At 46.9% G+C, this 27,181-nt stretch overlaps 1 protein-coding gene across 3 annotated transcripts in view; it reads left to right on the forward strand.

The window, feature by feature from the left end:
- ME2 (malic enzyme 2) overlaps positions 1-27,181 on the forward strand; it is a 110,855-nt gene that overhangs the window by 17,448 nt on the left and 66,226 nt on the right. For all 3 annotated transcript variants that reach the window (XM_040336976.1, XM_040336969.1, XM_040336960.1), the window contains exons 2-4: positions 14,510-14,623; positions 19,967-20,100; positions 23,381-23,530. In XM_040336976.1, the coding sequence (XP_040192910.1) occupies positions 14,519-14,623; positions 19,967-20,100; positions 23,381-23,530 (389 nt within the window). In that variant the 5' untranslated portion in view covers positions 14,510-14,518. The remainder of the gene's footprint in view (positions 1-14,509; positions 14,624-19,966; positions 20,101-23,380; positions 23,531-27,181) is intronic.

The following is a 27,181-nucleotide window of genomic DNA, read 5'->3' on the forward strand; positions in this document are numbered from 1 at the left end:
AAAAAAATAATAAGAAAAAAATAGAGTAGAAAAGCAGTTATAAATATTTTGTTGCCAAAAACATTAGCTGAATATTAAGCGGCATTTGTTTTGTAAAAAGTAATATTAATGCTTTGAGCAAAAAATCTTGTAATCTAAAAAGTGTTAGTGAATTGGTAATATATTACCTTGATTGTGGAGGACTGGGTAACCAGTCAATTCCAAAACTGCCACAAGATGGCAGCGGTGAGCGTTAGGCTGATGCAAGGAGTGAAAAAAACCCCCACAGAGGACAGCAATCAGCTGTTGGAGATACAAAGAAAAACGCTCTTAATGAAAGCATGATAGCATACAAACACTAACAAGAGTAATAGAAGAAAGAATGTACAAACCTAAGGCTTAGCTGACAGATGAAAAAATCTTGGGCAGTGAAATGGCATACAGCCTCCTGGACGGCCGTCCTGGTTAGCATTCAACAAGAGCACCTGCAAACACAGGCTCTTGTTGAGTTTAAATACCCCGCACGGATGACGTCATGATGATTGACAGTCATCCGGCTGGCCAGAGAAAGATACACTGCGCATGCGCGTGCGCATGCGCACAGGGAGCCGCGATCTGGCTCACTGGAAAAGATGGAAAACAAGTGTATGAATATGATGTTTCCCAGGTGGAAAGAGGGTTGGGGAAATTGTGCATCATATTAAGGATGCCATCACACCGGTCTAAGGTCTGGATGTAAAACATCTAACCAGACAGTGTGATGGCTTACCTGGCCACTGGTTCATTCGCTCAGCGGTGCATGGTATTGTGGTGACAAATGGTAAAACAGGCAGTGGTCTAAACATATAAACGCTTGGTGAGCAGACCATAAGAAAAAATGGTAAAACATTTTTATAAAAAGACATGCAGAATGCATGCATAGCAATATTAGATCCATCATACAATGGACGTATAATGAATATTAGTAAATGATAATGGTGATGCTGTTTCTACTAACTAACAAAAAGTGAGTTGAGAAACTACACAGTATTAGTCACAGACCCCACTTGTGAAAACCTGGAAAATAGGAAAGGGAATTGGGGACGGCCCGAAATGGGGCCAATTAGGCCACTAAAACAGACTGGCTGAATACTATAACTTGATCCAATCATAGAGATTTGGGATATTGGTCAAATTTGTCTGTAATGAAAATTATTTTTAGAAAAACAAAAGAAAGTGAAATCAACGCTTCTTTGGATTAATAATAGTCAGACCAAAGGCGGTGACTCAAGCGTCAACGTCAGACCAATGAAAACGCAAATACAGATACAAAAAAATAATAATAAAAATAAAAATAAAATTGGAAATAAATAAATATAAATAAGAAATAAATAAAAAATAAAAAAATGAAATAAAAATGAAAATAAAAATAAAAATAAAAAAATAATGAATAAATAATAAGGGATAACGAAACATAAATGAAAAATAATAAATTACATTAATAAATGAAAAATGAATGGAAAAATAAATGGAAAAAATTGAAAAATAATAAAAAATAAATAAAAAAAAAAAAAAAAATTAATTAAAAAAAATAATAAATAAAGAAAATGAAAAATAAATAATAATAATAAAAAATGTTAAAAATAAAAGTTTCCCCATTGGGTAGGCAAAATTTTGTGCCAGCTTGCACCCATGTGCAGTAGGAGCAATGGCCACATTTAGAAATACCTGGACTCTGAATGTGGGTCAATGAATTGGTTTTGACTTGATAGTGGCTTGATGTTAGTTTATTACCAATTGAGGTGTTCTTTCTAAAGACTATTTCGGGTCTGCGTTTGACATATTTACCGATGGTCACATCTTCGCTCAAGAGGTGCCAATGCTTATCTAGGCAGCTGCGAAGTTGGTGGTGTTGGGACGTATATTTTGTTATAAATCTAGTGATTTGTTGATTTGAGTTATTTGTGTATTTCTCTGTATTTTTTGTTTTTCTTTATCGTATATTGAGCAATTGTTCAGTGTTTTTTGTGCTACTGTACTGTTTAAATTAAAATTATTTATATTTTTCTAAAAATCTGGTGCCTACAAAGTCCACTTTCTCCCAGTCTTAGACTCTTTAGTCTTTTTCTATTTATCTACATTATTTAGGATGTGGCACCTTATATTAAGGGGTGTTTGATTACCACCCCAGGGCAATCGTAATTCTAAACATAACTTCTCCGGAAATAGCCGAAATAGGACTTGGCGCTTCACGGCGCCTGCGCATAGTCTGTGCGCAGGCGCCGTGAAGAGCCGAGACCTGTTCCGGCTGTCTTCGGGGAGCGTGACGTGCCAGAGCCGGCCGTCTATCACCTTCCCTCTCCATAGGAACGCCCATTCCCCGCGGGGAGTCGTAATCTTGTCTCTACGAGTGCACAGTGAGTACGGGGATAAAAAAATAAAGACAGGCATACTGTAGCTCGCGCTACTATGCCTCATTTTATGCTAAAAAGTTGTTATGGAGGGTGAACCACCGCTTTAAGGACCGGACCAATATGCTGCTAAATCACCCAAGGGGTTTTTACAATTCGGCACTGCGTCGCTTTAACAGACAATTGCGCGGTCGTGCGACGTGGCTCCCAAACAAAATTTGCGTCCTTTTCTTCCCACATATAGAGCTTTCTTTTGGTGGTATTTGATCGCCTCTGCGATTTTTATTTCTTGCGCTATATACAAAAATAGAGCGACATTTTTGAAAAAAAATCTATATTTTTTACTTTTTGTTATAAGAAAAATCAAATGAACAAAATTTTAGTCAAACATTTAAGCCAAAATGTATTCAGCCACATGTCTTTAGTACAAAAAATCACAATTAAAAAAAAATAGCTACCTAGCGGGAACAGCTACACTAATACAGCGATCAGAAAAATGATCGCTTAGTGACACTGGCAATAGGGAGTGAAAGGGTTAACTAGGGCGGTGATCAAGGGGTTAAAACTTTATTAGGGGGGGGTACAGGGGCTACCCTGGACCTAACACTAACTGCCTGTCACACTGACACTAAATGCAGTGATCAGTACATATATGATCACTGCATTCAGTGACACTGTGACGGGGGGGTGGGCGATCGCAAGGGGTTAATGTGCCTGCGTGTACTGGTGTCAGTGTAGTGCAGACTGCAGACTCACTGTGTGATGTGATCTCTCCTCAGCGGCGGTTGAAAATACCGCCGAGAGGAGAGATCACATCACTTCCCTCTTCCTGTGTTTACATAGGAGGAGGAAGTGACACGCAGGGGGAGCGCTCGGATTGGCTGAGAGCGATCCGGAGGGGGCGGACAAAAATGAACAGCCGCCCCCTCATCCCGGATCGCTCGGACAGCCACGGGAACTGCCGCATGTACCGGGGGGGGTCCCCACCAGACCCCCGACCCACGTCTAGGCAGGGACGTACAGGTACGCCAATGTGCCTGTCCGTGCTATTCTGCCGACGTAAATGTACATGCGGTGGTCCGCAAGTGGCTAAAGCATGCGCAGTACCAAACGTCACTACAGCTGATATGTTGGACCAGCTGGCGTGACGTCAACAGAGTGCATGCGCAGATCGTCGGAGGCATTATCCGACACTATGCAAACAGCGGGTGGAACATAGTTGTCACATTGAGCCTCGCTGTAGCGGAGCGGGTTGTGAGTGTGTTGCAACCCGCCCTTATGCCGCGTACACACGACCGTTTTTTCAATTGTCGTGTGTAGGCTCCAGAGCATTTTTCTCGTCGAGAAAAATGGGCATTAAAAATGTAGAACCTGCTCTATTTTTTTCTCGTCGTGAAAAACGGTCGTGTGTACACTTTAACAACGGGGGAAAAAAACAGGAGTGCTCAGAAGCACGTTCTGAGACGGGAGATTAGCATAATCAGCCCAAAGGGTGGCGCCATTCGAATGGAACTTCCCCTTTACAGTGCCGTCGTACGTGTTGTACGACACCGCGCTTTGCTTGAACATTTTTTTCGTGTGTAGGCAAGACAGGCTTGAGAGGAATCGCGTCGAGAAAAACTTCGTTTTTTCCATGACATGAAAAACGGTCGTGTGTACGCGGCATTAGACACAGGCAAAAGACGCCCTTCAGCACACGAAAAACATGCCCTGCAACATCGAGGCACAATCTGACAAGTACATTCTCCCTCCGCTGTTTGCATAGCTTTGAATACTGCCCGTCGAATACCATCTCCCATCAAAATGCCTCCAACGATCTGCGCATGCGCTGTGTTGACGTCACGCCAGCTGATCAACATATCAACTGGAGTGACGTTTGGTACTGTGCATTCGCAGATCCATCTGGGGCATTATTTCACGGAGGGCATTTTTCGATAGAACACCAGCTGCCAGCGCCGGCTTCAGGACTGATGCTACCACTTGGCAGCCGCCTAGGGCGCCCGGCCGCTGGTATTCCTACTCTCTTCTCTCTGCAGCAAGCAACTAAGTCTCAGCTGGCAGCTCCGTTCGCACATAGTGTCAGAGGTGCAGCAGTGGTGGAGGACTGTGTCTGTGTCCCGACTTCCAAATGAATGGAAGCAAGCAAACCTTCGTTGATGGGCACTTGTAGGCTGCATTGATGGGCACTTGTAGGCTGCGTTGATGGGCGCTGGTGGGCTGCATTTGATGGGCGCTGGTGTGCTGAATTTGATGGGCGCTTCATTAAAAAGGTGGGGTATACATGGGCAGGGAAAAGATGGTGGAGCCAGGGCGGTGGCAAAATGAGGTTTCGCCTAGGGCAGGCATGTCTAAAGTCCGGCCCGCGGGCCAAATGCGGCCCCCCTGTTAATATAATACGGCCCCCCTGGGGATTTGGATATATATATTGTTTCTGTCCCCCAGGGCCACAAAAGATATATTCCGTATTTATCGGCACTGCCTTGGAGGGGACAGGACGAGCGCCGTCGGATTACATGAAGAGAACCCCCTGTTTACTCAGCAAGTCCCGTCTCCTGGGATGCCATTGGACGACTGTTCATAGGAGGCGGGACTTTGTATTAAAGAGGCCACAGGGTAAACAAGAGATTCTCCTGTTTGTAATCTGTCGGCACTCGTCCCGCCCCCCCTCCGAGGCTGCAGATGGGCATTGATCAGGCTGCACTGATGGCAATGGTAAGGCTGCATTTATGGCACATGTGAGGCTGCATTGGTTGCAATGGTAAGGCTGCATTGATTGCAATGGTAAAGCTGCATTTATGCCACATGTGAGGCTGCATTTATGCCACATGTGAGGCTGCATTTATGCCACATGTGAGGCTGCATTTATGCCACATGTGAGGCTGCATTTATGCCACATGTGAGGCTGCATTTATGCCACATGTGAGGCTGCATTTATGCCACATGTGAGGCTGCATTTATGCCACATGTGAGGCTGCATTTATGCCGCATGTGAGGCTGCATTCATGGTAATGGTGAGGCTGCATTCATGGCAATGGTGAGGCTGTGCGTGTTATACGCCGATAAATACGGTATATCCAAATAACACGCCCAAGCTCATCCTTAGTCCTGAGCAGCGCTCTGGGATTCGTTGGGGCCACGAAATAAATATATACAGTATATCCAAATAACACGCCAGAGCTCATGGGATGTGTAGTTCTGCAACAGCTGGAGGGCCGTAGTTTGAGGATCCCTGGCCTAGGGTGTCAAATATCCTAGCACCAGCCCTGGCCGGCATACAAAGCACGGGCAGCCAGCTGTGACTTCTTGCAGGTTGACAGCTCAGTGACGAAACTGGCTGGGTGAGGACACCATTGGATCCTGGGACAGGTGAGTGTATATTTATTAAAAATCAGCAGCTACAGTTTTTGTAGCTGCTGACTTTTAATTTTTCAAACTATGACCGAAGAACCTCTTTAATAAAAAAAAAAAAAAAGTAATGTCCATGTTTGCTATCCCTTCAGTAGAGCCCTCATAGTATTGCCTAAAGATAGACTTCAATGTTAATCTCTGGACCAGTCACACGTGACAGATATACATAGCGGTAATAGACAACGTGCGGTTCCCATTTAGCTTTGTCGGGATGACCTCGTCATCAGGATCTCTGTCTGCTGACCATGTTCCTGTCTCCTGACTCAGCTGCTTTCTGTTCTCTATCACCCCTGAGAGATGAGGACAGTGTATACAGCACTTGTTTCATGTCACAACATCCCGCCAGGGACTCGCTGAACCAAAGCATAATCGTCAGAAGTCCTCTATAAATACTTTCCTCACAGGCAGAGGAACCATGTGAAGGTTACAGAACTAGATCTCATATCGTTCTAAGGGGCAATGTTATCTACCTATTCAGAAAAATATACAGTATCTCACAAAAGTTAGCACACCCCTCACATTTTGTAAATATTTTCTTCTATCTTTTCATGTGACAACACTGAAGAAATGACACTTTGCTACAATGTTGTGTAGTGAGTGTACAGCTTGTATAACAGTGTACATTTACTGTTCCCTCAAAATAACTCAACACACAGCCATTAATGTCTAAACCGCTGGCAACAAAAGTGAGTACACCCCTAAGTGAAAATGTCCCAATTGAGCCCAAAGTTTCAATATTTTGTGTGGCCACCATTATTTTCCAGCACTGCCTTAACCCTCTTGGGCATGGAGGTCACCAGAGCTTCACTGGTTGCCACTGGAGTCCTCTTCCCCTCCTCCATGATGACATCACAGAGCTGGTGGATGTTAGAGACCTTGCGCTCCTCCACCTTCCGTTTCAGGATGCCCCACAGATGCTCAATAGGGTTTAGGTCTGGAGACATGCTTGGCCAGTCCATCACCTTCACCCTGAGCTTCTTTAGCAAGGCAGTGGTCGTCTTGGAGGTGTGTTTGGGGTCGTTATCATGTTGGAATACCGCCCTGCAGCCCAGTCTCTGAAGGCAGGGGATCATGCTCTGCTTCAGTATGTCACAGTACATGTTGGCATTCATGGTTCCCTCAATGAACTGTAGCTCCCCAGTGCCGGCAGCACTCATGCAGCCCCAGACCATGACACTCCCACCACCATGCTTGACTGTAGGCAAGACACACTTGTCTTTGCACGCCTGACACCATCTGAACCAAATACGTTTATCCTGGTCTCATCAGACCACAGGACATGGTTCCAGTAATCCTTATCCTTAGTCTGCTTGTCTTCAGCAAACGGTTTGTGGGCTTTCTTGTGCATCATCTTTAGAAGACGCTTCCTTCTGGGATGACAGCCATGCAGACCAATTTAATGCAGTGTGCGGCGTATGGTCTGAGCACTGACAGGCTGACCCTTCACCCCTTCAACCTCTGCAGCAATACTGGCAGCACTCATACGTCTATTTCCCAAAGACAACCTCTGGATATGACGCTGAGCACGTGCACTCAACTTCTTTGGTCGACCATGACAAGGCCTGTTCTGAGTGGAACCCGTCCTGTTAAACCGCTGTATGGTCTTGGCCACCACACTGCAGCTCAGTTTCAGGGTCTTGGCAATCTTCTTATCGCCTAGGCTGAGTGCTGTGTTCTTGAGTCTCACCAGACATTGCACAAGAGGTAGTAGCTTGGATGCACCCGTTCCAATAGAAAAATGGCCCCTTACTTTGGTGGCCTGTGAAAAGTGGCCCCTTACTTTGGTGGCCTGTGAAAAGTGGCCCCTTACTTTGGTGGCCTGTGAAAAATGGCCCCTTACTTTGGTGGCCTGTGAAAAATGGCCCCTTACTTTGGTGGCCTGTGAAAAATGGCCCCTTACTTTGGTGGCCTGTGAAAAATGGCCCCTTACTTTGGTGGCCTGTGAAAAATGGCCCCTTACTTTGGTGGCCTGTGAAAAATGGCCCCTTACTTTGTGGAAAAATGCTTTCTTACTTTGGTGGCCTGTGAAAAGTGGACCCTTACTTTGGTGGCCTGTGAAAAGTGGCCCCTTACTTTGGTGGCCTGTGAAAAGTGGCCCCTTACTTTGGTGGCCTGTGAAAAATGGCCCCTTACTTTGGTGGCCTGTGAAAATGGCCCCTTACTTTGTGGAAAAATGCTTTCTTACTTTGGTGGCCTGTGAAAAGTGGCCCCTTACTTTGGTGGTCTGTGGGGAAAATGCCCCCTTACTTTGGTGGTCTGTGGGGAAAATGCCCCCTTACTTTGGTGGTCTGTGGGGAAAATGCCCCCTTACTTTGGTGGCCTGTGAAAAATGCCCCCTTACTTTGGTGGCCTGTGAAAAATGCCCCCTTACTTTGGTGGCCTGTGAAAAATGCCCCCTTACTTTGGTGGCCTGTGAAAAATGCCCCCTTACTTTGGTGGCCTGTGAAAAATGCCCCCTTACTTTGGTGGCCAGTGGAAAAATGGCCCCTTACTTTGGTGGCCAGTGGAAAAATTGCCCCTTACTTTGGTGGCCAGTGGAAAAATGGCCCCCTTACTTTGGTGGTCTGTGGGGAAAATGGCCCCCTTACTTTGGTGGTCTGTGGGGAAAATGCCCCCTTACTTTGGTGGCCTGTGAAAAATGGCCCCTTACTTTGGTGGCCAGTGGAAACAATGCCCCCTTACTTTGGTGGTCAGTGGAAACAATGCCCCCTTACTTTGGTGGTCAGTGGGAAAAATGGCCCCTTACTTTGGTGGCCTGTGAAAAATGGCCCCTTACTTTGGTGGCCAGTGGAAACAATGCCCCCTTACTTTGGTGGTCAGTGGGAAAAATGGCCCCTTACTTTGGTGACCAGTGGAAACAATGCCTACTTACTTTGGTCAGTGGGAAATGCCCCCTTACTTTGGTGGTCAGTGCTTTGCCCCCTTACATTGGTCAATGAGGTGCTTTGTTATATAGGTGATTAATAGAAAAGGGCATCCTGGTGGAGAAGGACCAACAAAAGCAAAAAGGTAATTGGTGTCACTGGTAGTTTCCCAAGGAACCCCTAGCAACCTCTGGAGGAGAGAGGCTGCTCGATATAGATAAAAGCTTCCAAAGCCTTACAGTTGATTTTCTTTAGAAAGCACCCAGAGTCTTTAACCGCTTCCATACCGGGCTTTTATACACACCTCCATACCGGGCCTATTCTGGCACTTCTCTCCTACATGTACAAATCATAATTTTTTTGCTAGAAAATTACGCAGAACCCCCAAACATTATATATGTTTTTTTAGCAGACACCCTAGGGAATAAAACGACAGTCATTGAAACGTTTTATCTTGCACGGTATTTACGCAATCATTTTTCAAACCCCTTTTTTTTTGGGAAAAAAATTGTTTCATGAATTAAAAAAATAACAAAACAGTAAAGTTAGCCCAATTTTTTTGTAAAATATGAAAGATGATGTTACACCGAGTAAATAGATACCTAACATGTCACGCTTTAAAATTGCGCACACTCATGGAATGGCGCCAAACTTCGGTACTTAAAAATCTCCATAGGCAACGCTTGAAATTTTTTACAGGTTACCAGTTTAGATTTACAGAGGAGATCTAGTGCTAGAATTGTTGCTGGCACTCTAGCGCACGCGGCGATACCTCACATATGTGGTTTAAACGGCGTTTACATATGTCGGCGGGACTTGCGTGTGCGTTCGCTTCTGTGCGCGAGCTACTGGGGACAGGGGCGTTAAAAAAAAAAAAAAAAAAAATGTATTTCTTTTTTTTTACATATTTATTTATTTTTTTACACTTCTTTTTTTTTTATTTTTATTTTTTTATTATCACTTTTATTCCTATTACAAGGAATGTAAACATCCCTTGTAATAGGAATGTGTGTGACAGGTACTCTTTATGGAGAGATGCGGGGTCAATAAGACCCCACATCTCTCCTCCAGGCCTGAAAGCATGAGATCGGTGAAAAAAAAATTCACCGATCTCATGCTTACTGTTGCTTAGCAGCTGCAATCGCGGCTTTGTTTACTTACGGGGACCCGGGCGTGACGTCATCACATCGCGCCCGGGTCCTCCGACGGTCATAGAGATGACTGGTGACCATCTGGTCACCAGTCATCTCTATGCTTCCTGCCAGCGCCGGACGATTCTTTCTCCGGGCCCCCGATGGCACGGGAGAGCCCGGAGAAGCACCGGATGGCGGCGGGAGGGGGGGATGTCCCCTCCCGCCGCCTGTAAGAAACCGCCGCTATGATCGTTCTTACGTTGTGCAGAATCGCTGGCAGAAGAGAAGGATATCTGAATGATGCCTCTAGCTGCAGGCATCATTCGGATATCCACCCGCAAAGCCCAGGACGTCATATGACGTCCACCCGGATCGTTAGAGGTCCGTTGTGGACGTCATTTTACAATGGGCCGGGCGGGAAGTGGTTAATAATATATTCCGGGTGCATCAACACAAATGTGCCAAATCTTAGTTCTTTAGAAAGCAAGCCACAGCCTAGTCAGAAAAGTCTGTCCCTTGCCAGCATGCTGCAGAGAAGGAACCTTTTTTTTATCTGTGTGGAAGCAGTGGTCTCTCTGCAGAGGTCCCTATGCTGAGTCCAAGCTAGAGCTTTCCAATCAGCAAAGCTTGCATGCCCTGTTTCACAGAGAGCTCTAGCTGTGGCCCAGCAAGGGGGGGTATCTGACATTTGCAGGGAGACCGTTTGCACACAGAAGTCGAGGGTCCTGTTCTGACAACATGCCGGCAAGGGACAGGCTTTTCTACTCGGGCTGTGGCTTGTTTCTAAAGAACTGTAAGACTTTGCACATCTTTTGCTTTGATGCAGCTGGAACTTATTAGGTCTACCTAAACTGAAAGTTCAACTGAGCTCTCAGTGTGAGCCTACAAGACGTATGAAGATCAAGTAAATATTTTATTACTCTTCCAGCTAATGAGTAACTATTGAATTCTTCATTACTTTATTTACTGCGGATGTGAAGCCTGGGGATTGTGGGATTATCACAGCAGAGCTATTTACTCATTGGCTGCCTTCCCGATTGTCGGGCATCCAGCACAGGAGAGGCCGGTCACGTCTCTGCCTGTATACAGCACAGGAGAGGCCGGTCACTTCTCTGCCTGTATACAGCACAGGAGAGGTCGGCCACTTCTCTGCCTGTATACAGCACAGGAGAGGCCGCTCACTTCTCTGCCTGTATACAGCACAGGAGAGGCCGCTCCCTTCTCTGCCTGTATACAGCACAGGAGAGGCCGGGCACTTCTCTGCCTGTGTACGGCACAGGAGAGGCCGCTCACGTCTCTGCCTGTATACGGCACAGGAGAGGCCGGTCACGTCTCTGCCTGTATACAGCACAGGAGAGGCCGCTCACGTCTCTGCCTGTATACGGCACAGGAGAGGCCGCTCACGTCTCTGCCTGTATACAGCACAGGAGAGGCCGGTCACTTCTCTGCCTGTATACAGCACAGGAGAGGCCGGTCACTTCTCTGCCTGTATACGGCACAGGAGAGGCCGGTCACTTCTCTGCCTGTATACGGCACAGGAGAGGCCGCTCACGTCTCTGCCTGTATACGGCACAGGAGAGGCTGGTCACTTCTCTGCCTGTATACGGCACAGGAGAGGTCGGTCACTTCTCTGCCTGTATACGGCACAGGAGAGGCTGGTCACTTCTCTGCCTGTATAGGGCACAGGAGAGGCCGGTCACTTTTCTTTTCTCTTTTTTTTTTTATCGTGAGGCCGCGTACACACGGTCGGACAAAACCCGATGAGAATGGACCGAGGTTCAGTTTCATCGGTCCAAACCGACCGTGTGTATAGCCCATCGGTCTGTTGTCCTTCGGTCCAAAATTTTAAAATCGAACCGATGGCCCGCTGCCCGATCTGTCCAAACCGATGGTTAGTACAGAAAGCATCGGTTCAAAACCCGCGCATGCTCAGAATCAAGTCGACGCATGCTTGGAAGCATTGAACTTCGTTTTATTCAGCATGTCGTGTGTTTGACGTCACCGCGTTCTGACCCGATCGGTTTTTGGAACAATGGTGTGTACGCACATCAGACCATCAGGCCACTTCAGCGGTGAACCGATGGAAATGACCCGTCGGACCATTCTCATCGGTTTGGAACGACCGTGTGTACGCGGCCTGACTGCGACAATATGGCGGACAGATCAGACACTTTTGATGCTATTTTGGGACCATTCACATTTATTCAGCGGTCAGTGCTATAAAAATGCACCGATTATTGTATAAATGTGATTTGCAGGAAAGGGGTTAACCACTAGGGGGCTAGTAAGGGGTTAAGTGTGTCCTAGGGAGTGATTCTAACTGTGTGGGGGCGGGGCTTACTGTGACACGACAATGATCACTGCTCCTGATGAAGGGAGTGGACGATCAGTGTCCTGTCACTAGGCAGAACATGGAGATCCTTTGTTTATATTGGCATCCCCCCCGTTCTGCCGATCTGTGACACGATCGCGGGACAGCGGGCCCACACGGCGGCAAATTTAAAGGGACGTACCTGTACACCCATTTGCCTGTCAGTGCCATTCTGCCGACGTAAAAGTGCATGCGCTGGTCGGCAAGTGGTTAAAGTGGATATCAATCGCTCAGTGTCTGCTATTCCACTCTGTCAATCACTCCACTGGCTTCCGCTCGCCCAACAAATTCAACTCAAAATACTAACAACTTTCAAAGCCTTCCACAATTTAGCCCTCAGTTATATCACTAGCCTAGTCTCAAAATACCAACCTAATTGTTCTCTTCGTTCCTCTCAAGACCTCCTGCTGTCTAACTCCCTCGTCACCTCCTCTTCATGCTCGCCTCCAGAACTTTTCCAGAGCCTCTCTATTCCTATGGAACTCCCTATTCCAATCTGTCCATTTATCTCCTACTCCATTAGCTTTTAGACGATCCCTAATAACCCTCCTCTTCAGAGAAGCCTCTCCTACCCACACCTAGCAACTGTATTGTCATTTTCTCCATCAGTTTATCCTCCACAGTTATCACATTTTTGTATCACATGACCCTCCCTTCTAGATTGTAAGCTCTAATGAGCAGGGCCCTTTGATCCCTCCTGTATTGAATTGTATTGTAGCTGTACTGTGTGCCCTTATGTCGTAAAGCGCTGCGCAAACTGTTGGCACCATATCAATAATAATAAAATCAGACGGTGCAGTTCCAATACATTTCAAGACCAGAGGGCCCATTAAAGAGCTCCAGGTAGCCGTTTTAACCCTTTTAGGTACGTCGGTGGCATCCAGTCACCGATCTCCCCATTCCTGCTAATGACCCAGTAGAGATGTGTAAAATGGCACTTCTGGTTCCTAGTTTTGAGTAGAGGGGTAACATATGCAGAGATTTTAAAGGCATGAGAAATTTTTTTTTTTTGGGCAAAAAATATAGCCAAAACTACAAGTCCCATCATGCCTCTGCCTGTGGGAGTCATGCTTGTAATGGTCAGCCTTGCAATGTCTTATGGGACATAGTTTCGTAACAGCTGGAGGTCTGCCAGTTTGAGATCCCTGCTCTTTAGTGTGTACTTGTCCCAATTTAGAGCACCAAGTGCCATTTCTCTCTGCTGCTTCCTTCCTCTGCTACCCGACAACAGGTTTTCTTGCCACCAAGAGAAAAAAGACAACAGGGGATCTCCAGCACACTCACTGGGATTGACAGCTTCAGCTCTGTGTGTGTTTGTCGGGGGGATGTCCCTCCCCTCCAATCATCGGGGGGTGGTCCCTCCCTGCCAATCAGCTGTCGGAGCTCTCCTCACAGAGTTCTGCAGAGTGTAATTTCAGCTCCCTGTTTTCTGACAGCTCGGACAAGCTTTATACATTTTGGACTTTAAAGTTGAGGTTCACCCAAAAAGTTAATTTTTTTTATAAATTCTTTATTTATTTCAAGAATTACTTTACAGGATTATACATTGTGGTTCAACCACTTACTTAAACTATATTATCGAATTATTAGAGAGATGGTAAGGAGCACAAAAAAGATTAAGCACCCCACCGTCCCCCCTCCCGCTTCCATCCTGATTTAGTAATACTTCTCCTATTCCTCTCATTTCTATCTGTCTCTTAGTTAATTTTTAACATTAGATGGATGCTCGTTTTGTCTAGGAGAATCGGGTGTTTTTTTTTTAATCGAAGCAGTACTTACCGTTTTAGAGAGCGATCTTCTCCGCCGCTTCCGGGTATGGGCTGCGGGACTGGGCGTTCCTATTTGATTGACAGTCTTCCGACGGTCGCATGCATCGCGTCACGATTTTCCGAAAGTAGCCGAACGTCGGTGCGCAGGCGCCGTATAGAGCCGCACCGACGTTCGGCTTCTTTCGGCTACTCGTGACGCGATGTATGCGACCGTCGGAAGCCTGTCAATCAAATAGGAACGCCTAGTCCCGAAGACCATACCCGGAAGCGATTCCCCTTGACAAAATGAGCATCAATCTAATGTTAAAAAAAAAAATTTCGGGTGAACTCCCGCTTTAAAGGGCTGTAGAAAACACTGCCGATAAACGGGTACAACTTATGTAGGAGGGTTTGTTTCATCTCTGTGTATCACCTGTGGCCTGGGTATATGTAAGAGTTTTGCAACCACCTCTACCTCCACCTCACCACTCACATGCTTGCTGCCAGTCTCTGCAATGTCCTGTTTTTATATTATTGTGTGATCTAAAGAATGAACAAGATACATTCATTTATTGATTCAAATCACAAATCTATTTTCATTTCCTGCTGTTCTCAGGTTTCCAAAATGCTGTCCAGACTTCAAATCCTGGTAAATGGCACCGCGGCACGACGCTTCGTACACACCAAAGAGAAGGGAAAAGCTCTTCTGCTTAGTCCAAGGACCAACAAGGTGAGGAGCTTCCCTGGATGTACCTGGGATGGGAACCGTCCAATATTGTCACACATGTGGCCTTAATAAGGGTAGAAACTCGTATGTATATATCTGTTCAGTCGTATCGGACTCTGCGATTCCAACGCTGGCACGCTTGAAAAACCTTTTCATAGAATTTTCTTGGCAATTTTTTAGTTTTTTTACAAGGTAGTAGGTCACCAGGTCTTTTCTCAACTTTCCCCAATTGCTTGGCCTGAGACCGGTGATCTGACGTGCTGGTTCCATGTATCATGGAAGTTCCAGCGCATGCGCGAAGTGATGCGCTGAGCTGGTTCCAGCCATCGGGAAAGTTCCGTCAAGCACTGCGCAGGTGCAAACTTGCTGACGGAAATCCCCGAGCGGCGGCCGGCATCCAGGGCGACGTGGACTTAGAGGAAAGTGGCCAGTCGGCCTCACGTCCTCGCTGCGCTCGGACGGCTCGCTTCGCTCGCTCGGCCTCCTGGCTCTTTTTTTAACATCCTCCAATCCCCGGGGATGTTAAAGAATGAGCCTGGATGCCGGGCGAGGTTCGGGGATTTCCGTCGGGAAGTTTGCGCCTGCGCAGTGAGTGGAGGAACTTCCCCCATAGGGGAACATTCAGGACAAGTCACCTCAGGACAAGTCACCGGCATGCAAAATGTGATCTAAGTATAGACAGTTTTAGGTAGATTCACAAAGAGTTAGGCCGGCATATCAGTAGATAAGCCGACCTAACTCTGAATCTACGTCGGCGTTTGTTTAAGCGTATTCTCAAACAGAGATACGCTTAAACAAAGCTAAGATAGGCCGGCTTGCGCCGTTCTATCTTAGCTTGCAATGTTTCTGATGGCCGCTAGATGGCGCTTCCATTGCGGTCGGCGTAGATTATGTAAATGAGGGGATACGCCGATTCACGAACGTACGCCAGGCCTACGCCATCGAATTACGTCGTTTCCGTAAGGCCTTAGGTGGCCTAAAGTTATTCCACCTATGAGGTGGAATAACAATGTTAAAGTATGGCCGCCGTTCCCACCGCAAGGTTCGCAATTTTTGCGTCGTTTGCGTAAGTCGTCCGCGAATCGGGAGTTACGTCGTCCACGTCGAAATCAATAGGCCCGTACAGCGTACTTAGCCGCAATGCGCACTGGGAAATGTAGGCGCCCGGCGCATGCGCAGTATCAAAAAACGTCAAACGTGAGGTCAAGCCTCATTTCCATATAACACGCCCCCCTCCAAGCAATTTGAATTAGGCACCCTTACGCCCGCTCGTTTTAGGCTACGCCGCCATAGATTAGCAGGTAAGTAGATTGTGAATCACTACTAGCCTAACTAATTTACGGCGGTGTAGCCTAAACAGGCTAGGCCGCCCTAAAGTTAGGCCAATGTGTGTGAATCTACCTATTTGTACACACATACTGGGGCCAATTCACCTACCAGCATGTCTTTGGAATGTGGAAGAGACTGAGATTTGGACCAAGGACTTGTAATGTAATAAAAAATATGGGTGTCCCATATACCAATGTCATAACAGATTGTATTTAGAAACACGAATTTTTATTTAAAGCAGATTTTCACCTGCCTCCCCATTTTTATTTCTTTAACCCCTGCTTAACGGGTTGCAGGTCCTACACAGTTGGGTCTCATTTAGGCCCCTTTCACACTGGGGCGGGAGGTGCGCTGATGGCATAGTGCCGTTATTTTTAGCGGCGCTATACCATCGGAATTGCGGCGGTATTCGGCCGCTAGCGGTGTGGTTTTAACCCCCGCTAGCGGCCGGAAAAGGGTTAATACCGCCGGCAATGCGCCTCTGCAGAGGTGTCCCTTTATTTTCAATGGGAAGGAGCGGTAAACACACCGCTCTTCAGATGCTGCTGGCAGGACTTTTGGAGCGGTCCCGCCAGCGAAAGCCCTCGAGACTGCAGGGCAGGAGTTTTTCAGATGGTATTTAAGCGCTATTTTTAGCGATAAACCGACTGGAAAAACTCCTCGGTATGAAATGGGTCTTACACTTGCTTCAGCTTCAACACACATTAATGACTAGTTTACACAAAACAAGGCTTTGTTAAAGCTTTCTGAATGCCAGTCAAAGCTCCTGTCACTAAATAAAATGGTTAGCTTACAGTCCTGTTTGCACCTTGCTTTTGGTTTGCTTTGGCTTCAATTCAAAAAATTATACTCCATGTAGCTTTAGTGATGCTTCAAAGCGTCTTTAAAGACTCCATAGAAATCTATGGCAAAGCCCACCGAAGCCTCTTTGAAGCCCCACCGAAGCCTCTTTGAAGCCCCACCGAAGCCTCTTTGAAGCCCCACCGAAGCCTCTTTGAAGCCCCACCGAAGCCTCTATGAAGCCCCACCGAAGCCTCCGTGAAGAACCACCGAAGCCTCTGTGAAGAACCACCGAAGCCTCTGTGAAGAACCACCGAAGCCTCTGTGAAGAACCACCGAAGCCTCTGTGAAGCCCCACCGAAGCCTCTGTGAAGCCCCACCGAAGCCTCTTTGAAGCCCCACCGAAGCCTCTTTGAAGCCCCACCGAAGCCTCTTTGAAGCCCCACCGAAGCCTCTTTGAAGCCCCACCGAAGCCTCTTTGAAGCTCCACCGAAGCCTCTTTGAAGCCCCACCGAAGCCTCTTTGAAGCCCCACCGAAGCCTCTTTGAAGCCCCACCGAAGCCTCTTTGAAGCCCCACCGAAGCCTCTGTGAAGAACCACCGAAGCCTCTGTGAAGAACCACCGAAGCCTCTGTGAAGAACCACCGAAGCCTCTGTGAAGCCCCCACCGAAGCCTCTTTGAAGCCCCACCGACGCCTCTTTGAAGCTCCACCGAAGCCTCTTTGAAGCCCCACCGAAGCCTCTTTGAAGCCCCACCGAAGCCTCTTTGAAGCCCCACCGAAGCCTCTTTGAAGCCCCACCGAAGCCTCTGTGAAGAACCACCGAAGCCTCTGTGAAGAACCACCGAAGCCTCTGTGAAGAACCACCGAAGCCTCTGTGAAGAACCACCGAAGCCTCTGTGAAGAACCACCGAAGCCTCTGTGAAGCCCCACCGAAGCCTCTTTGAAGCCCCACCGAAGCCTCTTTGAAGCCCCACCGAAGCCTCTTTGAAGCCCCACCGAAGCCTCTGTGAAGCCCCACCGAAGCCTCTGTGAAGCCCCACCGAAGCCTCTGTGAAGCCCCACCGAAGCCTCTGTGAAGCCCCACCGAAGCCTCTGTGAAGCCCCACCGAAGCCTCTGTGAAGCCCCACCGAAGCCTCTTTGACGCCCCACCGAAGCCTCTTTGAAGCCCCACCGAAGCCTCTTTGAAGCCTATTTGAAGCCCCACCGAAGCCTCTTTGAAGCCTCTGTGAAGCCCCACCGAAGCCTCTTTGAAGCCCCACCGAAGCCTCTGTGAAGCCCCACCGAAGCCTCTGTGAAGCCCCACCGAAGCCTCTGTGAAGCCCCACCGAAGCCTCTGTGAAGCCCCACCGAAGCCTCTGTGAAGCCCCACCGAAGCCTCTGAGAAGCCCCACCGAAGCCTCTGAGAAGCCCCACCGAAGCCTCTGAGAAGCCCCACCGAAGCCTCTGAGAAGCCCCACCGAAGCCTCTGAGAAGCCCCACCGAAGCCTCTGAGAAGCCCCACCGAAGCCTCTGTGAAGCCCCACCGAAGCCTCTGTGAAGCCCCACCGAAGCCCCACCGAAGCCTCTGTGAAGCCCCACTGAAGCCTCTGTGAAGCCCCACCGAAGCCTCTTTGAAGCCCCACCGAAGCCTCTTTGACGCCCCACCGAAGCCTCTTTGAAGCCCCACCGAAGCCTCTTTGAAGCCCCACCGAAGCCTCTTTGAAGCCTCTGTGAAGCCCCACCGAAGCCTCTGAAGCCCCACCGAAGCCTCTTTGAAGCCCCACCGAAGCCTCTGTGAAGCCCCACCGAAGCCTCTGTGAAGCCCCACCGAAGCCTCTGTGAAGCCCCACCGAAGCCTCTGTGAAGCCCCACCGAAGCCTCTGTGAAGCCCCACCGAAGCCTCTGTGAAGCACCACCGAAGCCTCTGTGAAGCACCACCGAAGCCTCTGTGAAGCACCACCGAAGCCTCTGTGAAGCACCACCGAAGCCTCTGTGAAGCACCACCGAAGCCTCTGTGAAGCACCACCGAAGCCTCTGTGAAGAACCACCGAAGCCTCTGTGAAGAACCACCGAAGCCTCTGTGAAGAACCACCGAAGCCTCTGTGAAGAACCACCGATGAGTTACAGCGGAGGGGGTGTTTTTTTTTTTTTTTTTAAAGCATCTGATTAGAGCCAGAGGCTTTAATAGGCTTTAAAATAGGATCGCCTCGGGGCGCAGAGCATTGTGTTACAAGCCCACCCAGGTGTTACAACAGCGAATGAATATTCGCTGTTGCAACACTGATCCTCCTCCCGGCCAATTGGGAAGCGGGTCTGATACCCGTCACCTGATTGGCTGAAAGGACAAGTGATCCTATTGAACGCCTAGGAGGAGGGGAGGAGACGCTCCTCAGTAGCGAGGAGGAAAAGACACAGGAGCCGCTGCCCGATGTGCCGCCGCCGCCTGTTGTGCCCACCGATCCCCCGATTCCTGCCGCTGCCTGATGTGCCGCCAGTTAGATGGGGTAAGTGCGGGTGGACAGCTGGGGGGGTTTGAGGTGCCGTGGGAGGAGGGTGTTTTCCGGCCCCCCCAAAACAAAAAACCACCAGCCGCCACCGGAAAGTAGGGTAAGTAAGTAGGGTAAGGCCTCATTTACGCTTGCAATGGGGCCATTTTTAATTAGTTGCGGGAGACCTAATGGGGGCTTCCTGTGATTATTTGGACAATTATTGGACTTTTGATTGCCTTAGTAGTGGGCCCATCCGGGGCACATGTGTCTCTATCTCATCCCGATAATCATCAAGGATAATTTGGGGTAGCAGCACTATTTCAGAACTATTTCAATTGTTGTATTGGCTTCCTGTGTTTAGCTGCAGGCAAGAAGCTCCATTGAAAACCATAGGGGGCGGACAGTTCCAGCAGCTGTTTGTAGTCGATCGCATGTCATCGCTTATGAAGCAATTACCTGTGAATGATTGACTTTGAATGCAGAGTGTCTGCGTCCAGGGTAGATAATCAGCAGGTAATCCCTGCATGAGCAATTACATGTGAATGTCTGTGATTGGCTGCAGGAGTGGTCAGCCGCCCATTGCTTTCAGCGGGGAGCTAAACCCCAGTTGGGGATCTCACAGCTAATCCCGATTGACCCCGTTCACAAGACTAAATGGGGCCTAATAAAGCAAACCTTTTTTCTATTGTACAAAAGTAGGTTCCTTTTTATGACTTTCATATGTTGCAACTAACCGGCCAACCACTAATCTTCTTCTGTCTGTTTAGGGAATGGCATTCACGCTGCAGGAAAGGCAGATCCTTGGATTGCAAGGTTTGTTACCCTCCAAGATCGAGACCCAAGACATCCAGGCGTCCAGATTCCACAAAAACCTCCGAAAGATGGAGGACCCCCTGGAGAAGTACGTTCTATAGTGTAGGCGCCGCTAATTCCACTGGCCCAGATTCAAAAAGCAATTGCGTCTGCGTAACCATAGTAGTAGAATGCTCCTGATTCAGGCGACTGCAGCCTAAGATATGCGTGGCATAAGGCTCTTATGCCAGTCATATCGTAGGCTGCATTCTTACGATGGCCGCTAGGGGGCGTTCCCGTAGTGGTCAGCGTATAGTATGCAAATTGCATACTAACGCCGATTCACAACCCTACACGAGCCCTGCGTACGCAGTTTACGTCGTTTGCGTACGTCGGTTTTTGCGTAAGGCTGCCCCTGCTATTAGCAGGGGCAGCCAATGCTACGTATACCCGTCGTTCCCAAGTCGCGTTTTTGAAAAATTACGTCGTTTGCGTAAGTGAATCGTGAATGGCGCTGGACGCCATTCACGTTCACTTTGAAGCAAATGACGTCTTTGCGACGTCATTTACCGCAATGCATGTCGGGAAAGTTTCCCGACGGAGCATGCGCACTACGCTCGGCGCGGGAACGCACCTAATTTAAATGATCCACGCCCCCTACGGGATCATTTAAGTTGCGCGCCCTTACGCCGGGCAGTTTTCCGGAGCGCACACGCAATTTAAGGAGCTACTGCTCCCCGTTAATCAAGCGTAGCGCAGGAAATTTACGGAGGCGTAGCGGCAAAACGGTGCGCTGCGCCTCTGTAAAAAATGGGCAAAGCTACCTGAATCTACCCCACTGACTTTTTAGGTTTTTTTGCTGTGAGGCCAATGTGAACATTTCTATGAAAGGCTTTGTGCTAATTTTAAGCCAATCAATAACCTTAAAACAATCCGAATGTTTCCAAAGTGGTTGCACACCGTCTGCCTCTACAGGACGGTCTTGGAGCTGAGCTCCAGGCTCATTAACCACTTAAGGACCGGAAGGATTTACCCCCTTAATGACCAGGCTATCTTTTGTAATACAGCGCTAAGTCACTTTAACTGACAATTGCGCGGTCGTGCGACACTGTACACAAACAAAATTTATGTCCTCCCCCCACCACAAATGGAGCTTTCTTTTGGTGCTATTTGATCACCTCTGCGGTTTTTATATTTTGCGCTATAAACAAAAAAGTGAACATTTTGGAGAAAAAAAACAATTTTTTGCTATAATAAATATCCAAAAAATAATAATTTCTTCATCAGTTTAGGCCAGTGTTTCTCAATTCCAGTCCTCAGGCCCCCCCAACAGGTCAGGTTTTCAGGATTTCCCTCAGATGAAAAGGCTGTGGTGATTACTAAGGCTGGGTTCACACTACTACACTACTTTCATCCTACTTTGCTCTGCTACATTGGTCCTACATCCATCCTACTTTCATGAACAGGATACTACTTTGGTCCGACTTCAATGATATTCAATGGGCCTGAAGTAGGATCAATGTAGGACCAAAAGTAGTACAGGGAGCATTTTCAAAGTCGGACCGACTTGTGTAGGACGCTACAAGACGCTCTCATAGGGAAACATTGAACACAGAGCAAAGTAGGATCAAAGTAGTGTAGTAGTGTGAACCCAGCCTCAGGCAGTGAAACTGATCAAATCACCTGTGCAAAATAATGGAAATCCTGAAAACCTGACCTGTTGGGGGGGCCTGAGGACTGGAATTGAGAAACACTGGTTTAGGCCAATATGTATTCTACATATTTTTGGTCGGTTTGCGAAAAAGTTTCAGCGTCTACAAAATAGGGGATAGATTTATGGCATTTTTTTTATTATAATTTTTTTTTTTAATAGTAATGGCGGCGATCAGCGTGTTTTTTTTTTTTTTTTTTTTTTTTTTTCCTTGTAGGACTGCGACATTGTGGCGGACAGATCGGACACGTTTGACACTTCTTTTGGGACCAGTGACATTTATATAGCCATCGGATCTAAAAATATCCACTGGTTGCTGTATAAATGTCACTGGCAGGGAAGGGGTTAACACTAGCGGGCGATCAAGGGGTTAAAGTGGTGGTTCACCCTAAAAACCAAGTTTCTACCATCAAATCCAGCATAGTGAGCTACAGTATGCCTTTTTTTTTTTGTGCCGTACTCACAGTTTACTCCCGTAGTGAAGTTTCAGACTCCCCGCGGGGAATGGGCGTTCCTATGCAGAGGGAAGATGATTGACGGCCGGCTATGGCGCGTCACGCTTCCCGAAAATAGCCGAAATAGGACTTGGCTCTTCACGGCGCCTGTGCAGTCAGCTCCGATGTCTGTGCGCAGGCGCCGTATAGCGCTGAGTCCTACTCCGGCTATTTTCGGAAAGAGTGACGCGCCATAGCCGGCCGTCAATCATCTTCCCTCTGCATAGGAACGCCCATTCCCTGCGGGGAGTCTGAAACTTCACTACGGCAGTAAACTGTGAGTACGGCGCCAAAAAATAAAATAAAGGCGTACTGTAGATCACGCTTGTATGCTTGATGGCATGCTAGAATTTTTTTTTTTTTTTTAGGGTGAACCCCCGCTTTAAGTGTTCCCTAGGGAGGTGTTTCTAACTGGGGAGGAGGGGACTGACAGGGAGTAGAGAGACATCGCTGTTCCTGATTACTAGGAACAGCAGATCTCCATCTACTTCCCTGACAGAACGGAGATCTGTTTTTTTACATTGACAGATCCCTGTTCTGGCTCTCTGAGAAGCGATCACGGGTGGCCAGCAGACATAGCGGCCGCCGGCTACGCGCATTGGCGTCGGGCCCCCTAGAGCAGTGTTTCTCAACTCCAGTCCTCAGGCCCCCCCAACAGGTCATGTTTTCAGGCTTTCCATTATTTTGCACAGGGGATTTAATCAGTTTCACTGCCTTAGTAATTACCGCAGCCATTTCATCTGAGGGAAATCCTGAAAACATGACCTGTTGGTGCGCCTTGAGGACTGGAGTTGAGAAACACTGCCCTAGAGCAGCCGACGTACACCTACGCCGATGCACACAGCTGTGCCCAAAAAAAAAAAGGTCGATTCGTTACGATAATCTTATCGCGTCTACCGGTCATTAGAGGTAGGGAGGCCGCTGAAGATATAAGGAAGCACCTCCAAGTACCTACAGCTTTTTTATTTATTTTTTTTGGTATTGACTGCCTCTTTAGGTAATCTAAGTATATTTTCTGCCATTGTTTCCTCGTGTGTGTGTGTGTGTGTGTGTGTGTGTGTGTATATACCTTCACATTTATTCTGTTTTGTTAGACCATCTAATTGATTTTGTTACACGTCCGTGGAGTTTTGGTATTTTTTCTCTGCCAGCCAGCAGTCTTACATTTGGCTTGTCTGTTCCAGATACATCTATGTGATGGGGATTCAGGAGAGGAACGAGAAGCTCTTCTACAGAGTCTTACAGGATGACATTGAGAGGTTGATGCCCATTGTCTACACCCCCACCGTCGGCCTGGCCTGCTCACAGTATGGACATATCTTCAGGAGACCAAAGTTAGTTTTTATTTTTTTTAATTTTTTTTTAGGGCTGTTGCTGATCAAAATTTTTGTGTAATCGATTAATCTACTAATTTCAATTAATTATAAGGCACATACAGATCCAACTACTTTTAGCTGATCTCCTTGCAGGCTGATTCCCAGTGCAGCTACCAACCACTGGAAAAATGGATAGCAGGATACAAAAACCACACAAAGGCAGCGCTCGATGGGAATAGCATTAAAACTTTTATAGTCTTCAAGTAGATAACCAAATAAATATTGCACTGGAGATAAAATGGATGTAGCTACATAAACTGTAAAAATGGTTTGAGTAATACCAAACGGTAACAAAAGCAGTCATAAAAACATGTAGCTAAGTATGATACTGGTATAAAAATGTGTACAACGATACCACTGCTGAATCCAGATGAGGAGGGGTTAACATCAGTCCGTCGGCATGTAGATGTCCCATGAAGGGAACTATCAGTGGATGGTTGTAGAATCCCAGGTTGATAGAGGGAAGTGTAACAGCCCTTGCATGTGGCAGATAGTAAGGTCCCGCCGGCATGCAGATATGAAGGCACAGCAAAGGAGCCCTTCAGATGGACACGGCAACCCCCGCCGGTGTCTGTGACGTTACTGGATCTCCGACGGAACTCCCTGAAGCCAGCGGAGAGGTGAGTACAAATCTAAATAATTTTGATCGATCAAAAAAATTAAAGATTAATCGATTAATTAAAAGTTAATTTCCACAGCCCTAATTTTTTTTTCTAATTGTGTTATGCTGTATTAGAAATTTTACTATAATAACCACTTTAGCCCCAGACGGAATTACCCCCTTAATGACCCGGCCGTTTTTAGCTGTATGGCACTGCGTTACTTTAGCTGACAATTGCGCGGTTGTACGACGCTGTACCCAAATTGAAATGTGATTTACTTCTGCGTTTTTTTCTTTTTGCGCTATAAACAAAAACAAGACTTTCTGCTATAATACATATGCAAAAAAATAAATAAAAAAAAATGTATTCATCAGTTTAGGCCGATGTATATTCTTCTACATATTTTTGGAAAAATAAATAATAAGCGTATTAGTTTGTGCAAAAGTTATAGCAACTACAAAATAGGGGATAGATATACCGGTGTGTGTGTATGTATGTGTGTATGTATGTATATGTGTGTATATATATATATATATATGTGTGTGTGTGTGTGTGTGTGTGTGTGTGTGTGTATATATATATATATATATATATATATATATATATATATATATATATATATATATATATATACCCTGTTTCTCCGAAAATAAGCCCTACCCCAAAAATAAGACCTAGCGTGAGTTTCTGGGATGGCTGCAATATAAGCCCTACCCCAAAAATAAGCCCTAGTTAAAGTCCTTGTAAAAACATGTAATCTGTTCTGTAAAAAGATTATATAATGTGCAGTGTGTCTCCCTTTTGTGACTTTATTGTGGAAAATACCTTATTTACAGCACTGCTGGGCGCTCATGTGACCCGCCGGAGCTCTTCTCCTCTCCTCCCGGCTGATGTCAGCTGTTTTTTTTTTTTTTCAATAAAACTTTATTAAGCCCCTACCCACTGCAGTACTTAGAGTGGGGCTGACGTCATTGGGTATCTTGGCCCCTCCCTCTGCAGTATTTGGAGTAGGAAAGAAGAGCTCCAGCGGGTCACGTGAGCGGCAAGTGGCACTGTAAATAAGGTATTTTCCACAATAATGTTACACAAGGAGACACATGATATTATCTTTTTACAGAACCGATTACATCATTTTATGAGGTCTTTAAACAAAGGTTTATTTTTGGGATTACAGAATTTCACAATGCTGACTCCAGAGCTGACAGGGGGAGAAACTTTTTTGTACATACCATAAATAAATAAGACATCCCCTGAAAATAAGCCCTAGTGTGTTTTTTGTAGCCAGAATTAATATAAGACCCCGTCTTATTTTCGGGGAAACACGGTATATATATATATATATATATGTGCTGTCAGTTAAACGCGTTAACGGCGTTAACACAAACCCATGTTAACGCCGTCAATTTTTTTATCGCGCGATTAACGTTCGGGGGTTATACCGGGATGATGCCTGCAGCCGCAGGCATCATCCCGGTACCGTTGTTTAGAGCGGGCGATCGGCTATCCAAACATAACAACCGATGCGGCTAAAAGCCGCTCGGTTGTTATGCCGGAGGAGCGGGAGGGGACATCCCCCCCCCTCCCGCCGCCTTTCGCCGCTCTGACCGGGCCTCCCGTCCCACCGGGAGACCCGATCCTCCATCCGGCGCCTTCTGTGTTCAGGCGGAGACTGACACTAAGCTGTAAACGGCTTTGATTCAGTCTCCGCATTGAAACCACGGAAGCGGCGTCACGACGTCACTTCCGGGTTTCTCGGCTGCCAATGGCGCCGGATTTAAAAAAGTACACAGTATTCAGAATCGCCGTTTTCGGCGATCTGAATACTTTGGAGGGCTCGGAGGTCTTTTAGACCCCCTGATCTCTCCATAAAGAGTACCTGTCACCACCTATTGCTGTCACAAGGGATGTTTACATTAGTGCTGTCAAGCGATTAAAATTTCTAATCGCGATTAATCGCATTAATGTCATAGTTAACTCGCGATTAATCGCGCGATTAAGGAGGTTCACCCTTTAAAACATTTTTTTTTTGTTTTCTTATTTATTTTTATTTTTTTTATAATATTAAATTGTGTTTTTTTATTTTTTTACATTTTGATCACTTTTATTGCTGTCACAAGGAATGTAAACATCCCTTGTGACAGCAATAGGTGGTGACAGGTACTCTTTATGGAGGGATCGGGGGTCTAAAAGACCTCCGAGCCCTCCTTTGCACTTCAAAGTATTCAGATCGCCGAAAACGGCGATTCTGAATACTGTGTACTTTTTTAAATCCGGCGCCATTGGCAGCCGAGAAACCCGGAAGTGACGTCATGACGCCGCTTCCGTGGTTTCAATGCGGAGACTGAATCAAAGCCGCTTACGGCTTAGTGTCAGTCTCCAACCTGGACACAGAAGGCGGCGGATCTAGGATCGGGTCTCCCGGTGGGACGGGAGGCCCGGTCAGAGCGGCAAAAGGCGGCGGGAGGGGGGGGGATGTCCCCTCCCGCTCCTCCGGCATAACAACCGAGCGGCTTTTAGCCGCATCGGTTGTTATGTTTGGATAGCCGATCGCCCGCTCTAAACAACGGTACCGGGATGATGCCTGCAGCTGCAGGCATCATCCCGGTATAACCACCGAACGCCGCCTCGTTAATCGCGCGATAAAAAAATTTATGGCGTTAACATGGGTTTGCGTTAACGCCGTTAATAGCGCGTTTAACTGACAGCACTAATATATATATATATATATATATATATATATATATATATATATATATATATATATATATATATATATATATATATACCTGTGTGTGTATGTATGTATGTATGTATGTATGTATGTATGTGTATATATATATATATTATATATGTATGTGTGTGTGTGTGTGTGTATATGTATGTATGTATGTATGTATGTGTAATAGCAGTGATTTTTAGCGGGACTGCGACATTGGGGCGGACAGATTGGACACCTACCTGACATTTTTGACACATTATTACAGTGATCAGTGCTAAAAAATATGCA

This window comes from Rana temporaria, chromosome 1 (assembly GCF_905171775.1).
Source record: "Rana temporaria chromosome 1, aRanTem1.1, whole genome shotgun sequence".
NCBI classification, from domain to species: domain Eukaryota; kingdom Metazoa; phylum Chordata; class Amphibia; order Anura; family Ranidae; genus Rana; species Rana temporaria.